The 18,650-nt window shown below is 38.6% G+C and overlaps 1 protein-coding gene across 1 annotated transcript; it reads right to left on the reverse strand.

Moving 5' to 3' along the window:
* Nucleotides 1–4,837: 4,837 nt before the first annotated feature.
* On the reverse strand, nucleotides 4,838–13,969 carry slc48a1a (solute carrier family 48 member 1a). The gene is made up of 3 exons (XM_061789719.1): nucleotides 13,368–13,969; nucleotides 7,136–7,303; nucleotides 4,838–7,061 (listed from the first exon to the last, which is right to left on the reverse strand). The coding sequence occupies exons 1-3, from the start codon at nucleotides 13,495–13,497 to the stop codon at nucleotides 6,925–6,927; spliced, it is 435 nt and encodes a 144-aa protein (XP_061645703.1). The 5' UTR covers nucleotides 13,498–13,969; the 3' UTR covers nucleotides 4,838–6,924.
* Nucleotides 13,970–18,650: the final 4,681 nt, after the last annotated feature.

Genomic DNA, 18,650 nt, shown 5'->3' on the forward strand with positions numbered 1-18,650 from the left:
TTAAATAAACTTTTAAGACAATGCATAGCTTTTTCAAACTGAAAATGTGGGTTTGTAAACATCAAAGATACAGTAATTTCAAACAATTGACAAATGTAACATTTTTGTAATCACCTGAGACATATTTGAGTCTTTGATGAAACCCAATTACATGTTATTGAACGCAGCACAATTTATAGCGTTGGACAAATGTAAAACATCCAAAAGACAATGTATTCTTCAATGAGAATGTTTTTGTAAACATCCCAAATCATTTAGTCTTTAACGGTTTGAACATGTTTTGTAAATTTTGAATAGAAAGCCGAAGTTGTATCTGATGTTGACACAATACTGTAAAGACAATTAAGCTACAAAAAAAAATAATAATAAAAAAAATATATATATATATATATATATGTTGACTCAATTAATTGCCTTTGACCTACTGGAAGGAGACAACATAAATGAATACTTGCAGGCGTCAAAATGGCCTTGTAAACACACAAATATGCTGACACGGCACAATTAAGATTTGTGACCTCATGGCTTCAAAGTGCTTCCTTAAGTCACTCCCCAACACCAAATGTCGGTCCATAAAATACATGTGCAAAGAATTGAATGCAGCGGCTTTATCAATCTTTATTTAGATTTATATGTCATTTTGGGACATCCTCATCCTGTCAAGATGAGAAAAGGATAATTTATTTAGCTTCCCGAGGGTACTCTGCATTTGAATCTTAACAACAAAATGGTTAGAGATACTTCCTGCGCCCATCATCATGCAAGCCGCAAATGACAAGCCCTCATGACTCAACAAGGAGATACCCTCCAATACCACACCATTAGTCTCACTAATAGTAGTGAACCACCAGGCATGTCAGTGAATTCAACACATAAATCTCAAGGCTGAAATTACTAAAGGCGACCGTGTTAGTTAAACCATCACATTGATGAATGTGCAAGCGATATATATATACATATATATATAATGTACAAACCCCAATTTTAATGAAGTTGGGGTAAAATATAAATAAAAACTAAATACAATGATTTTCAAATCCTTTGCAACGTATATTAAATTGAATGCACTACAGTGCAAGATATTTCATCTTCAAATGGATAAACAAGTATTTTTTTGAGCAAATATTCACTCATTTAAATTTGATGCCTGCAGCACGTTCTAAAAAAGCTGGGACAGGGGCATGTTTATCACTGTGTTACATCAAGTTTCCTTTTAACAACACTCGGTAAGCGTTTGGGAACTATGGACACTAATTGTTGAGCTTTGTCGGTCAAATTCTTCCCCATTCTTGCTTGAGGTACAACTTCAGTTTTTCAACAGTCCGCGGTCGTTTTTGTTGTATTTTACGCTTCATAATGTGCCACACATTTTCAATGGGAGAAAGGTCTGGACTGCTGGAAGACCAGTCTAGTACTCATACTCTTTTACTACGAAGCCACGCTGTTGTAACACGTGGAGAATGTGGCTTGGCAATGTCTTGCTGAAATAAGCAGAGATGTCCCCGAAAAAGACATTCATTGCTGCTGCTTCAAAACCTGGCTATATCTTTCAGCCTTCATGCTGCCTTCACAGATGAACTTGAACTTTGCGTTGAAAGTAATTCGGATGATCCTTTTCCTCTTTGGCCCGGACAACACGACGTCCATGATTTCCAAAAACAAATTGAAATGTGGGCTCGTCAGACCACAGCACACTTTTCCACTTTGCGTCAAGTCCATCTTAGATGAGCTCAGGCCCAGAGAAGCCGACAGCATTTCTGGGTCTTGTTGGTATATAGCTTTCACCTTGCATGACAGAGTTTTAACTTTCATACAGTATGTAGATGTAGCGACAAACTGTCTTAACTGACAATGCTTTCTGAAGTGTTTCTGAGCCCACGTAGCAATATCCTTGACAAAATGATGCCGGTTTTTAATGCAGTGCCACCTGAGGGATCGTAGGTCACAGGCATTCAATATTAGTTTTCGGCCTTGACGCTTACGTGCAGAGATTTCTCTCGATTCTCTGAATTCTTTGATGATATTATGGACCGTAGATGATGAAATCCCTAAATTCCTTGTAATTGTACATTGAGAAAAGTTGCTCTTAAACTGTTGGACTAAACGCTCACACAGTTGTTTACATAGTGGAGAACCTCACTCCATCCTTGCTTGTCCAGAACTGAGCCTTTCGGGGATGCTCCTTTTATACCCAGTCATGACACTCACCTGTTTCCAATTAACTTAATCTGCTCACCTGTGGAATGTTCCAAACAAGCATTTTTTGAGCAATGCTCAATTTTCCCAGTCTTTTGTTGCCCCTGTACCACGCTCTTTGGAACATGTTGCAGGCATCAGATTAAAAATAATAATAATAATGTGTTTTTATAGTGTATTCAATTGAATATAGATTGTCAAGGATTTGCAAATTATTATATTCTGTTCTTATTCATGGTTCACACAACATGCCAACGTCACTGGAATTGGCGTTTGTAGATTCACTACACAGCGTAAACAATTTTATGATTTTATTTATTATTTTGATGATTTTAGTTTACAGCTTATGCAAACCCACATTTTACAAACTTCAAGAAATTAGAATGTTACATAAGAAACACTCGAAATGATTTTAAAATGAAAATTAGGTTAGAATTGGCCTTCTGAAAAGTGTTTTCTTGTCTTGTCTGTATAATTTATGAGTTTCACTTTTGGAATTCCAAGCTGTAATACAATGACCTCTCCTACATACAGTATTGTAATTTATTGAGATACACCTGTATGTTGTAGTACCGAGACTGATATGTACACAACAAATCTGATTCCATAGAGAGGCAGCACGGTGCTAAAGGGCATTCAGATGGACAGAAAATACAAGAGAAAAAATAGAAGCTAGGCTAAGTATTAGCCTAACTGTAACTACATGGCAGTTGCAAACTCTTCTTGTCATTTTTATTGTGGTAAATGACAAACAACACTCAACACAACCATTTGCTCGTCCTTCTCCTCTTCACCGCTTCAGGTCGCTTCCTAATTGGCTATCTTTCCGATATGTCACAATTCTAGAGTCTGTAGCTGGGCCAAGCTCTGTGTTGAAAAATTTGCAATCATCGGTATTTTAACATTTCCGATTGTGAGCCCAACCATTTTCCAAGCAGAGCGGGGAGGAAGTATCACTCTTAACACACCTCATACCACAGGATAATCACTCAGGGTAATCTTTCCGAGACATAGGGCCTTTGCTGATTTTGATTGCAACGAAGGGAAAATGCTCAATTTGGACCGACCGATTTGGTGTTTATGTAGCCCCCGATTGTCGGTGTGTATGAAGCCCGCTTAAGTTTCTAATGCTAATTCCCCCCATTATTCTTCCATATTGTGTAAGCAAGTCACATTTTCAATAACAATATTTCCCTAAATATGATGTGCATCTCCGAATGAGTGCTCAGAGAAAGAGTAGCAGATGATGGAATTAAACAGTTGCTCACACGTCCATTCGAGTGATGAGCGTCTCTTGTGGAGACACAAATCCAAGCTGATGGTCGCAGAAGCCTTGTAATCACTTGTGAAGCCAATTTGCTGCTGAGAGTAAGCGCCGCATAGCAGCAGATGTTGCCAGAATACTTTAAAATGATTTGTTAATAGTTTCATAAATCACTCCGGTGGCCCCGTTAGGCTGCTGCCAGGCTACAAGCCGCCTAAGCTCTTTCCAAATGAGACATAACTAGAAGGGCAATCATTAAAGCGCAGACTTTCAAAAGCGCAGACTTTCACCAAGGTTGAACAGTTGACAATGGCTAAAATAAAATGCATTTGATTGTATGAACATTTTGTGCCGAATGACAGTTTGTGCCATCAGCGTCGTGTGCGCTGACAATAAGGAAGTAGGCTTACATGTCAATGAAGAGCCTTTAATGTGAAGACGTACGCAAACACAAAAAGCCTGCTAACAGCCTATTAACTACCAGTGCAACATCAAAATTTGTTGTTAAAATGCAACACAATTTATCAAGAAAACAAGCCTGTCTGGGATCAATGTGCATGCAAAAATTGTTTAAAAAAATAATCTTGCATGACAACTCTTCAACAGTTCAAGTCTGGTAAAGCAAAATGTTAAAGATTTAAAATTATACTGTATAATTAGTATTTTAATCTTATACTGTGACATAAGGTTGTGTTAAAAAAAAAAAACCATTGTTTCTTCCATAATGTCATTGATGTGAATAATGAAAAACTAAATTCCCTAAACCTTTTGCAGTCTTTTGCTGATTTCTTGTCATTTCCAACAAAAAGGTACGCATTCAACAAAAGAATAAGTTCAGGCTTAACGGTATACTAGAATGGAATAAATATCATAGTTTAAATATCACTGTTAAAGACAGTGATATCATCAGGTAGTATGTCATAAACTAAAAAAATAAAAAACAAAAAAAAAAAAAAAATATTCAGAGGGAACGTGTGTGTGTGTATATATATATATATAAAACATATGTGTGTGTGCGTGTGTATATCAATTACTGTACATTCAGTGACTCAAAGACATCAAGCCAATTACATGCTCAACAGTACATGCTTGTGCAGTGTTGAAGTAAACCACGAGTATAAATATACACTGTACAGTTAAGGAGTACTATATTAGCTTTTACGTCACTACAATACACTGAACTAAACACGTAATGATGTAACCTTAAAGCAAGTGGAAATATCCACGCATATATTGTAGACATGCACAGAAAATAATGTACTTTATGTAGAATTTTTCCAACATGATCCAAGAACACTACTAATTACACTTAACTTACAAACCACTACAGTGAAGAACACCTCAATCTGAGCTACAGAAAAATGCATTAAACCTTGATGAGGAGCTAAATCACTTTATTGTTAGTGAGAGAACATACATGGAATTAAGTAATGCACCTTTACATGCATGTGTACACAGGGGGGCTTATACTAATTCACAAAAACACAAATATATTTTAAAAGACATCTTCCAGCTCTCATCTTTAGACGCACACGAATAGCAGACAAAAACAAATAGTATGGAAGTTGCGTTTGCAAACAATGGCGTCAATGTTAAAGTGCTTTCAGCATTCATCAAAGTCTTTACATGAGAAATGTGAGTGTGGGTCTCCCCCTGGTGGGGCTTAACAAGAACTTGCACAGTGCTGCTCTGGTCACATGAAACAAGAGGGGTGCAAACAGATACATGAAATCTTGGGAGTATGTTAACAATTGCCAAAGAAAAAGAAACATACAAAAAGTGTATGAAAGACGATCAGGGTCACATTTGAATGCAATAAGAAAGACAACAAATGGGCTTTGTGTTTGAGAAGACTAAAATGCATGATTCTATAACAATCCAACACAATAATCAATATTATGATTAAAAACAATGGGGTTCTTGCAAGGAATATGTACTACTTATCTGACTTTGAATCTCAAAACCTCTACACTGCCCTCTTGTGAGAGATTGCGCAAAATGAGCATGGCTCTTTGCTTTGACAATACGGTAATCATTGAAAAATGTGAGGCCCTACAATTGAGATGAAGCATAGCAAAGAAAACTGCAAGGCAATGAGCAGAGACCAAGACTTTGTTAATACAGACCGACAAAATGTATGTGCACATGCCAGACCAGTTGTTGCCGATCTCACCATGTAAAGCTACACTACACAAATGCACACCAACGGTTTGTCCTCACAGGTCTTATCCAAAAGTGTCATTTTGCAAGCCTTTCATCAACATACGGTGGCTTAAAATATGTAAGGCTGAATTTACATTGGTAATCTCCAATTCCTATTTAATGCATCTCTGCTTTTTTGACTGTTTATTTCCAACTGACATATCCAATATGGCTATGTTAACATACACACCTAAATTGCACGTATATAGCCCCACAAACCTGAACAGCAGGCAGTAAATACTAAAGCATAATACATAAATACGAATATTAAGCATAGTTGGGCCAGGCCCCCGTTGGCTATTATTTTCCTTATTTAATCAACACATCTCTGCTGATGCATGTTTACAATATATTTAATGGTCTATGCTTTAGCTTTAGTTTACAGTGGGTATTTGAGTGGTCATGACCGACTTGCATTTCCAGGGTATCAGATTTTTATACACATTTGGAAGAGGACCAATCTGATTCCAAGCTTTACAATGCCATGACACATATTGTACTAATATAATCTTGCCGCTTGAAACCAAAAAAAAAGGGAATTGTGTCACTTTGAACCATGCAGTGTAAACCCAGACTAAGTCATATGACTCTGATGGACACATTAGCAGTGAAGTACATGTACAGACGTAGCATTCTTAAAACAAACAGTCCTTGTGAGGCAGCATTTTCGTTTTGGCTGTGACGATGCAATAGTGACACATTGTTAGTGTTAAAATACTGTTATTGCATAAAAACACAGGCAAAACAACACCGATGATAGTTTTCTGAAAACAGCACCGCACAGCAAAGAAAGATTCATGGTGGCAGCACGTTATGAAAGTTCTGTCATTGTTGTTTTGTCCTGCATGTCTACACTGAACACTTAAAGTGGACCTTTGACTTTTTAATTGCTTGTATCCAATAGTTCTGTCTCTGGGATGCCTGCCTGTTTTAAGTTCTCGGCCTCATTCATTCACTGCCAATCCTCCATGTTAACATGGATATTTGAATTCAACAGCCGTCAATGGCAGTGCATGAGTTAAGACAGCCCCTTGGGTTTTCATAGAATGGCGCAATGTATTTATCTGATTAAAAGCCAGCTCAGATGGTGATTTAAAAAGTGTAGCTTTGAGGTTGAGACATAACACCCGAGAAGAATACTAGAGTAACAGTTTACAATATAAACACAATGACACCTGGTGGTCACCTACACAAGTCCTCTTGGTTCCGAAGAAGGTCTTCTAGGCCCGAGCCACAGAACCCTCAAAGTATGTTGCATTCAACTAAAAATCGCTGAGGATGCTGATGTCTGCAAACTCCTGCCGATATCGGTACGAGTACAGAACCAAGAGAGAGGACCACTTGAAGGTCATAAAACTCCACACGCATGACAGATAAAGACTCCTCGGATCCGTCAGAGCTGCGACACACAAACAAAATATTATTTCCCGACTTCTTTCCCTTAACATAAGCATTAGCGTGAGAGGCGCTTACATTGCTTCTGTGTGATGGCCAGCGTCAAGAAGGTAATAAAGGCAGTCACAGCAAGGACGCAAAAGAGCACACCAACACCGATGAATAGCTTGAGGCCTTTGCGCCATGTGCGCCAGTAGTCCTGAAGGTACATGACGTGTGTCACCAAAGCCCACAGCGCCAGCACGCCTGTCAAACAAACAACAGACATTGAATGAAAATATTGCAAAACAGCCCGCTACATCACATTTAAAATGGCATTTTTTTCATTTATCTGTTACCGTATTTCACCACCAGAGTGAATCCCACTATATTGCTGTTCATCATTCACACCCTCACTATGTCAGATTTTTAAGCAATCATATTTTATGAGTTTTTACAAGATACAAGCATGTTGTAGGCAGAGTTGCACACCTTCAGTGTGGCACCATTTTGTGCTGCAACATGCTCGGCAGCATTGAAGTCTACTGGAAGAGATGCAGCATAATTCACAGAAAGAAGGAGCAGATGCCCCTTCAGTCCTGTTTTAATATTTTTCGTTTCCACAGAGCAGAGAGAATATACAGTGGGTACGGAGAGTATTCAGACCCCCTTAAAATTTTCACTCTTTGTTATATTGCAGCCATTTGCTAAAATCATGTAATCTTTCCCCTCATTAATGTACACACAGCACACCATATTGACAGAAAAAAACAATTGTTGAAATTTTTGCAGATTTATTAAAAAAGAAAAACTGAAATATCACACAGCCATAAGTATTCGGACCCTTTGCTGTGACACTCATAATTAATTCGGGTGCTGTCCATTTCTTCTGATCATCCTTGAGATGGTTCTACACCTTCATTAGAGTCCAGCTGTGTTTGATTATACTGATTGGCCTTGATTAGCAAAGCCACACACCTGTCTATATAAGACCTTACAGTGCAAGACACATGAAAGTCTGCATGGAGTTTGCTAAAAAACACCTGAAGGACTCCCAAGATGGTGAGAAATAAGATTCTCTGGTCTGATGAGACCAAGATAGAACTTTTTGGCCTTAATTATAGGCGCTATGTGTGGAGAAAACCAGGCACTGCTCATCACCTGTCCAATACAGTCCCAACAGTGAAGCATGGTGGTGGCAGCATCATGCTGTTTTTCAGCTGCAGGGAGAGGACGACTGGTTGCAATCGAAGGAAAGATGAATGTGGCCAAGTACAGGAATATCCTGGACGAAAACCTTCTCCAGAGTGCTCAGGACCTCAGACTGGGCCGAAGGTTCACCTTCCAACAAGACAATGACCCGACGCACACAGCTAAAATAACAAAGGAGTGACTTCATAACAACTCTGTGACTGTTCTTGAATGGCCCAGCCTGAGCCCTGACTTAAACCCAATTGAGCATCTCTGGAGAGACCTGAAAATGGCGGTCCACCAACATTCACCATCCAACCTGACAGAACTGGAGCGGATCTGCAAGGATGAATGGCAGAGGATCCCCAAATCCAGGGGTGAAAAACTGCATCATTCCCAAAAAGACTCATGGCAATTCTAGGTTGTTTTTTTTTTTTTTTTTTTTCAAAAATGGGTGCTGTGTCTACATTAATGAGGGAAAAAAATGAACTTAACTGATTTTAGCAAATGGCTGCAATAAAAACAAGAGAGAAAAACTTTCCGTCTGAATACTTTCCGTACCCCATGTATGCCTGTGAGTAATGTTGTATGCTTAGTTTGTATGTGTTGCTGCTTTTGTAGATATTTTACGATACATATATTCAGAGGGAACATATATACATGACAAATATATCAATTACTGTACATTCAGTGAATCAAAGGCAACAAGCTAATTACATGCTAATCACTACATGATTGTGCAGTGTTGGAGGAAACAAAGCCTGTGCAGTGTTGAAGTAAACCACTACTATAAATATACACTGTTCAGTAACGGAGTACTATATTAGCCTCTACGTCACTACAATATACTGAACTAAACACGTAATGATGTAACCTTAAAGCAAGTGGAAATATCCGTGTATTCTTATAACAAAACAAAATAAATTCCACATTATTAGTGTGATTGTACAATGTTTTAACTAAATCATTCTGACACAAATAGTAATTTTCCTAGTAATACATTTTTACAATTATGTACTGTATTACAAAAGAACACAGTCACTATTATTTATTATTACATTTATTCACTTCCATTTACGCCGTGTTCCTGAACGCACCTCACGCACTCACGCAGCTGTGTGTCTGCCTAGTTTCGTTGTGAAGAGCGAAATAGGAAATGCTTTCTATTAGCATGTCCAAACAGGTCCCTCTGCTGGTTACTTTTAATATTACAGTTGATTCACTGTATACTACAGAACAACAACATCGCAACAGACCGTCAGCCAGCTCTAGGTAGGGTTCTGGTCGTCCCAAACATCTTTCATTTAATGATTATGGACGCCACTGTGCTCTTAGGAACCGTAAGTGTAGCAGAATTTTTTTTTTGTAACCTTGGCCAGATCTGTGCCTTGCCACCATTTTGTCTCTGAGCTCTTCAGGCAGTTACTTTGACCTCATGATTGTCATTTGCTCTGACATGCACTGGGAGCTGTAAGGTCTTATATCGGCATGTGTGTGGCTTTTTAATCAAGGCCAATCAGTATAATCAAACAAAGCTGGACTCCAATGAAGGTGTAGAACCATCTCAAGGATGATCAGAAGAAATGGACAGCACCCGAGTTAAATATATGAGTGTCAAAGGGTCAAAACACTTACTTACGGCAGTGTGATATTTCAGTTTTTCTCTTTTAATAAACCTGCAACAAATTCAACAATTCTGTTTTTTTCTGTCAATATGGGGTGCTGTGTGTACATTAATGAGGAAAAAAATAACTAAAATGAATTTAGCAAATGGGTGCAATATAACAGAGTGAAAAATCTAAGGGGGTCTGAATATTTTCCGTGCCTACTGTACATCGCAATGATATCGTACAGCCCTACCTGGTACACACAATGATTTTTCTAATCTTAAAATATTTTGTATCTGTTCTACACATGAAGATAAAAGGCATTTAACAGTTTTGGTCGTATTGTGTGTGGTGTGCTCCAATAATTTCATCACAGAACAGCAGACGAAAAGATTTTGTTCCACCACCAATCTCGAATCTAGTCCGCCAAGACCAAACTCTCACGTGATCAAATGTAATCTAACAAAAACAAAGAAGAAACATACCAACGCCACATAAAAGAGGCAACTCGAGGGCCTTGGGAATTTTTTTGTTTTGTTTTTTTTAACAGGAAAATCTTAAAAAAAAAAAAAAAAAAAAGACTGGATAAACTTGGCAGAGATGTGAAATAAGCACCCTTGGGAATCCCACAGCTCCATGAACTGGGCATCCATTTCTGAGGTCCACCGGACTGTGTTTCAGGTGTGTAAACCATGTTATTTTACTGGTATGCTATTATTTTGAAGGCCTGATTTTACAGGCTACCAGGTATGTTTCACCAGTGTTTCCCAGAGGCAGGAGTGTTGTAGAATAGTGATGTCATTAATATAGACTTGCACTGGAAAATACACTTATGCAAAATACGATATCGGGTAGGACATGTTTTTATTTACAGCTGTTTCCTTGTTCCTCATTCAGGTTGCTTCTTGATTGGCTACATTCACAATTCACAGTCATGATGCAGGAGTAGATGGCTTTCCCCAGATCCATTAAGATTTTTGGTCGTAAATATTTAGCACGTTCAACATCTAATATCGTTGGCCCCAACCCGTTTCAGACCCTATTATTGGGACAAATTCACTCTTAACACACTTCAGACAAAAGGATTATTTTATAAGACAAGATTTTTTCATCCTTGGTCAGGAAAGGGTAAATCCGGAACAAAAACAGCCCGATTATCTTTGTGTGTACCGGACCTTCATCTTCCATTTCTTGACATCTAGGAAAGACTTTAAATAGTGTGTTTTAATATGTTTAAGTGTGTTTAAATTGTGTGGGAGGGGTAAAATATGACTAGTTCAGGGTGTAACCCCGCCTCTCGCCCAGAATCGGCTGGGATAGGCTCCAGCGTGCCCGTGACCCCAGTGAGGATAAGCAGTACGGAAATTGATCTATGGGTTGTATATGGTCTCTATATCACGGAAATTTATCGAAGGTGGGTCTGTAACGTATCCCTTGCGATCAAGATGGGTTCACTAAACTGCAGAATGTACTTGGTGTCTCATGCAGTGCATCATAATCATGATATCTTTGAAACATATTATTAACATTAGTTCTGAGGCGTTTTGCAACTTATTATTCCAGGCCAGTTTCCCTAGATTCTTGACATTTTGCTGCATTTCCCATAAAAGAAGAATCACCTTTTATTGTCATGAACATGCATGCACACGAAATTTGTTCTCTGCATTTAACACATCACAGTGAACACATAAAAGTCTGTTTTAATATTTTATTTGAAAGTCCAGTGTCACTTGATATTAATTGTAATATACTGGTAATGCAGTTTATTTTGTATAATGGCTTTTGACCAAAAAACAACCAACCTCCTCCATAGACAAATCAACCCCGATGTAAATTCCACCCAATAATTCTGCTTTATAGATGTCATGTTAGCCATACAGGCATTTTGTGCAAAGATGGTGGGATAGTAAAGGTAAAGATAGATGCCATAGTAAAGGTAATCACAGCATCACCTGTTTTTTTCCCTATGAGGAAAAAAAAAAAGACGACGTTGGTTTATTTAAACTGGACGACATGGAGGGCAATTTATTTAGGCACGACAACTATGACAGCGTACGTCTATATTTGAATAGGAACGTGACAAGTGGCCACTATCTTTGTGGAATTTTTTAAAACATGGAATGAGCTTCAAACGCCTCTAAAATCCTGTGTAACGAATACATTTTTGAAAAACAATTGATGACCGACTCTACTGCCGACACTACTATTCTCAGACATAACGTTCCATTTGTGTTATTCAAATTGAGTTTTTAGGGCAAGTGACGCCATTTGGAACGTTGCATTAATTTTGACTCATTAACTTGGAGAACCCCTCGGAATCTCTGAGCTTATTGGTGGATATTTTAAACTGAAACTTGTCATCCAGTCTGAGAAGGGGTTCCCCGAGTAGCAGGCAAACGAAAAGGTTGAGATGTTATGAATCCCACTGCAATATGATTGGCTGCTGCATCCAGGCATGACGCGCCATGGGCTATGCAGATGATTTGAGATGACCATTCCAAATATGTACTACTACTACTACTACTACTACTAATAATAATAATAATAATCCATCTACACCGCTTATCCTCACTAGGGTTGTGGGTATGCTGGAGCCTATCAACAGCGGGCAGGAGGCGGCGTACACCCTGAACTGGTTGGTTGCCAGCCAATCACAGTAATAATAATAATAATAATATGTATGTATTGTACAATATAAAATCAATCAAGTTGGTTTGGGTTAAAGTTACGGTTAGTGGGATTTATAGTAGCGCCACAACAGTGAAGTCAGATACTGCCTTTCCTGTCAAGATGCAGTAGGGCGTGTCTTACCAAAATGCAGCAGCCAATCATGTTGAAATGGGCATGTACTGCCTAGAACTCGGTGGGACTCGTACTAATGCATCTTGAAGATATGTTGAGAAATAATAATAATTTTTTATTTATTTTTTTAAAAACAGATTTTCTATATACGACATCACAGAAAAATATTCCCCTAACAGGCCAGTTTTTCCCAACACGCAAAAAAATCTATTTCTACATAACCCAGCATCTGATTTAAAAATTCTTGCTACATTATACTCAGGTTCAAGGTGCCATTCCTACCAGACCCAACCTTTTGATAGACTGAAAGAAATTCCACACATTTAATAGGAGAATTTGTAACTGCACCTGCACCGCAAAGGGAATATATAGCATTGTTTTTAATTGTTAAAGATATGCCTAAACTCCTGTAATGGACGTAATGTACAATATAACGCAGAGTACACAAGTCATGCTGTGACGAATGAGATTTTGAGCAAAACAATAATATTTTACAACAAACATGGCGGTTTCGAAATGCGGTACTTCATCTTCAAAGACAAAACTAGCTTATCGGTACCCAGATGTACATTTGTACTTTGTTGTGAGCATGTACTTCCGTGAAGACACATTTTAGGAAGTTGGGTTTTAGTTTTGGCACGGATTATTTGTTTGCCATAAACAGACCAAACCAAAATCAAAACAGCACCTTACTACATTCACGTCTGTCAAGTAAATACACGTTTACGTACCTGAGAGACCTCCCATGGCCGCTGTCCATGGCTGATGATAAACGATATTCCACACCAAAAAAGCCGAAAGTCCAACCAAGGCACCAAAGCTAGCATAGCCAATGCTAATATATATCCTTCTGATCGCCATGTCGAAGTCGAACGACCGCCTCGGACGCGTGCCTTTACAAATAATGCAGTGTTTATTTTTTTTAAAACAACTCTGCTCAGTCAGCTACGTAGTCAGCTTATCGCCACATTATGTAAATCGATAGCCCTGATGCTAACGACGGGGATCGGTGAATAACATTAATACGGCCTCGGGAGAACAGCCGGAGAACAGCCGGAGAAAGCCGATGTTTGTTATGGGCAACGAAGATAACGATTAAAAAGTAACAAATAATCGCCAAAATCGCGTCTTGGAATTTCACGCAATTACAAAAAGCGAGCAACGACACAGCGAGATGATTGTTTTCTTTTTTTTCGGTTGCCACCACAAAGATGATACACTAACACCAAGAGAGAAATCCTCTCTGCAGTCCTCCAACACGTAAAGGTAAAATAAACTACTTAAACTGTTGCCGGTTCACATCAGTGTCCTAACAAACACATAAAACCGCATGTTCCATAACATTGTGTTGCTGCATTTATAAACCCTACAACGTTTTTAAATCAATTTACGGTGGTATGTAACTTTCTTAGACATAAAGTGCACAATGTGACAGTTCCTACCTACAGTTGTCTAGAACTAGAAGTAGTAGTGCATACTTAAAAAAAAAAGAAGAAAGTTAAATATAGACAATCTCCTTTAAGTAAAAAAGTAAAAAGTAGCCCAATTACTAACATACATAGAAATGAAATTAAGTACAAAAGTAAACATGGATTTTTGTTGTCAATTATACAATGATAACTTGTTTGGCTCAACAAAAAATAACTTCTCTGCACACAAAATACTTGACCCTTTTTTTGAACTTTAATCATGCAAGCACTAGAGAGCATTTTCTAATGCTTTTATCCCATTAAAACGTGTTCCCATACCTTTGTTGATGTTGTGAACTGACTCATAAAAAGCTAAATTAGCTAATGATAACAACTACACTTTACCTCTGTGTTTTTTGTTGTTGTTTTTTTTAGATTGGATGTTAAAAGCTTGTGATTTGTACAAGATAACACATTCGCTATACTTTATTCTTAGATCAACAGCATCAAATAATTCTCTTTAAAAAGGTCATGGATGGGGAATAGTTTGCTTCTCCGAATCTGTTGTGTTGTACTTGCAAAATCGGGATAGGCATGCAGAAAGGATTTCCTGTAATCCCTCTTTATAGCGTCATTGGGAAGCCCCCTCGATCAGACGACATTTAATTTTGTTCGATTTAAATTTTCTGAACGGTGGCTGCACTGCTTTGAAGTTTTTGATCAGAAAAAAACATCAAGGATTTAGCCAAAGGTAAGTAAGAATCTGTCAGATACTTTGAAGAAGTGTTAGTTAATGTACTAAGGTACCTCTATGAACAATTTCACCTAATTTGGTGCATACTCAACGATTTTTGCGTTCGTCAAAATTAGTTGTCAACTTGTGAATGGCAGCCATATTGCATGTGCAAATGAAGACGTGATCGTTTAATAAGAAACATCCGTGCATTTTTCTACCAAAGAATCAAGGTGTCGGTCAGACATTTCTAATAATTTAAACTGATTTCTGGATACGCAAATTTGGGCCAATTTGCGACATTAAAAGTGGCAAAAAATTCTCAATCCTTATCCGATGCTTACAAACTAGGGCTCATTTTATGCGTGGGTCACTCTATCCAATGATATATTCTATTTTGATATACAGTTATTTTGAAATTTTTAGTAACATACCTAAACACAGTGCAACATAAATCAACAATAAATGTGACGGTTAAATAAGGTACATATTCCACGAACCAGTGGTAACATACACAGAAACAACAATTACAATTAACATAAGAATAAGGATGTTAATTATTGCAACAAAAACAATCCACATTGCATTGTGGGAATCACGTGGCTTAATGTCATGTATGCTTATTTACGTTAGCATTAGCAGCTTGTGAGCGACCATGCAAATAGTTTCACAGCGTGTTTGCATTGTTTGGGCTTCCTGTTCATTTGAGTTGTTTAGTCACTGTAGTGTTCTTAAGAATCGGTCTTGTATTTCTTTTTTTATTCACTTTATTTACCAATCAGCACACAGCTAACATCTATTCGACATGAAGCTACATTCTTCTTCGTGTCGTTTTCTTCTTTGCCTCCGATCAATGTAATATTTTTACGTAGTGCCCCCTAATGTTCCGACTGGGATACCACAGTGGGATAAAATTCTGTCTTTGTAACAAGATGAGAAACTTGTTCCTCTTTTTTTTTTTTTTTTTTTATTTAATGCCGTATGTTTTTGATACTCACACAAAATGGCAAGCTTAAACTGAAATCTATTTAGATTTGTGTTTTATTTATTTGTAGTTGTGTTTGACATTGCCTTACCGGAAATGTTTGGAGACAAGAAAATGCAGTTTGCTGCTATAAGCACAATGGGAATTTAAGAAAAATACTGTTGATTATCTAAAAGAGGAAACCAATTGGTCATTCATTATTAAGTGAAATGTCTCATTTTCTCTTGTGTATTCATAATTTTATCCGAATACTTGATAGTCGATAGATTTCTCAGTAGGATACTCAATTCCTAATTGCAGCACGACTGGATGAAAATTCTCGTTTGTGACATGTCTGTTTAATGTCACTTCAGAAATAAAGCGATAACAAGTAAGTCATAGCATGTTGTTTAATTTTTCATCGAATAACTAAAAACAAGCGGTACAGTGGGCGACTGGACCGGGGTTCAAATTCCAGCCCCGCCTGTGTGGCGTGTGCATGTTCTTCACGTGCCTGGGTGGGTTTTCTCCGGGCACTCCGGTTTCCTCCCACATCCCAAAAACATGCCTGGTGAGGATAAGCGGAACGTAAGATGAATGAATGAATAACTAAAAACATGCTATCGATTGGTTTTGAAGGGATATAAACTATGGAATGTGAACCAGGGAACATTAACGACGATGATGCAACAGATATGGAGAAGCAGAAGGTATTCCCCATCCAAGGAATTGTTGTTTGATTTAGTCAGCTACAAGAATGATTCTTGGTGAATGTGTTGTGCCAGCCTAAAGACCAAAAGTTTTTCAAAAGTTCTCTGTCTGATCTGAAATAGCACACACAAGGTATATTCTTTTTCAGTTGTTATCCTTAGCTAATTTAGCATTTTTTTGTGACTTAGTTTGCTTAGTTTTTTTTGTTTATTTTTTACCCTCAAGATGGCGGCGCATGCATACCCAGCGGCTGCTCTCTGTCCCAAACTCTATGATATTCGCACATTCAATTAATACTTTTCATACTGTATGTACCATAGTTTTATTTAGCTTTTTATATTGATGTTATTACTTGTACTGTCTTTTGTAGCACCGCGGGTCCTTGAGTACCGTAATTTCAATCCTCTATAAGTGTTACACATGTTGAAGAATTGACAATAAAAGCACCTTGAACCTTGAGGATTAGCAGGATTATGGGAGCACATTGTTTTGATAGCATAAATGTCCAGCCAACACTAGCTAGCTCTTGGTTTAAAAAAAAATCTCTAAATTGCTCGTAGGTGTGAATGTGAGCGAGAAAAGTTGTTTGTTTCTACGTGACCTGCGATTGGCTGGCGACCGGTTCCGGGTGTACCCCGCCTCCCGCCCGAAGATAGCTGGGCTAGGCTCAAGCAGCCCACTACCCGCGTGAGGAGAAGCGGTAAAGAAAATGGATGAATGGATGTATTTGTATGGCTTGCCAGCAGCATGGTGACTGGCTGTGTCTCGTGCGCTTAAAAACGCAGAAATGTATTTTTAGCATGTGTGAAAGCTTATGTGCCTTCTGATTGGCCGTAATCTGCAACATTACAACATCACGTAATTGCGATTCAAATCTTGAGTCACTGCAAAAACAGTGGCCGAATGACTAGTCAGTCATGAAAATAGTTATGGAACCCCTCACACTTCATGAGAGTTCAGTCAGGTTCGGTCACATCGTTCAGTGTGGCGCAGACTTAAGAGTAAGCTAGCAACCAGTGTCAACAAACTTACTTTGAAAATTGCAAACCCTTCAAACCCTTTTCCAGCTCACTCTGAAGACATTTCCAGCAGACGGAGTGAACTTCAAGAGCTTGACTCTGCCTTTGTTCTCAATATGTGTTTATCTACCAACCAGAAATTCACCTGCCACTGCACACCGTACACAGAAGCGCTGCTCGCCCATTCAGCTCTCGGAGAAGGGTAGCTGCGCTCCAACATGCTCCTATCATTTGGATTGAACTGTAGAGCATTAACTATTTAACATTTATCTTGCTCACCAAAAAATAGATAAACATATTTCAAATCATTTTTATTTTTAGTATTTCATTTGTATTAAATTTTTTCAAGCCTTCTTATTCAAGGTAATGTCGTGAGTGGTGAGTGCACTCTCTTTTGGCCAGCCGCCACTGTTAACACCCCTTATTGAAGCTGCTCCTTCTTTCAGAATATCCATCCATCCATTTTCTGAGCCGCTTCTCCTCACTAGGGTCGCGGGCGTGCTGGAGCCTATCCCAGCTGTCATCGGGCAGGAGGCGGGGTACACCCTGAACTGGTTGCCAGCCAATCGCAGGGCACATAGAAACTAACAACCATTCGCACTCACAGTCATGCCAACGGGCAATTTAGAGTCTCCAATTAATGCATGTTTTTGGGATGTGGGAGGAAACCGGAGTGCCCGGAGAAAACCCACGCAGGCACGGGGAGAACATGCAAACTCCACACAGGCGGGGACGGGGATTGAACCCCGCACCTCAGAACTGTGAGGCTGACGCTCTAACCAGTCGGCCACCATGCCGCCTCTTTCAGAATATGTCACAAAAAAAAGAGAGGGAAAAGCATATTTTTTGCAACTTTAGAGATGCATTTTTCCCTAGAAATGTTGTTCAAATTCCAAATTGTATAACCTCAGGGGTGTACCATTTTAGAGGTTCCAATGTATTTGTTTTTGTAAGAACGTTTTCTACAAAACCTTACCCTATACATCTTTATTTCCTCTTCTGTGTAATGCAAGTATTTGCTTCTTAGCTTTAAATCAAGTTGCATAACGAGCCAACATGTTGCCACCATGTGAAAGAAAATTCTTCGTGCCCTTGAGGCTAACTCTTCATGACCAATCAGAGGAAGGTCGTCTGTAGCAACCCTCCTCACAAATCACACTGCCTTGGGAAATTATCTT

The sequence above is a fragment of the Phyllopteryx taeniolatus genome, chromosome 1 (assembly GCF_024500385.1).
Source record: "Phyllopteryx taeniolatus isolate TA_2022b chromosome 1, UOR_Ptae_1.2, whole genome shotgun sequence".
In the NCBI taxonomy this organism is placed as follows: Eukaryota; Metazoa; Chordata; class Actinopteri; order Syngnathiformes; family Syngnathidae; genus Phyllopteryx; species Phyllopteryx taeniolatus.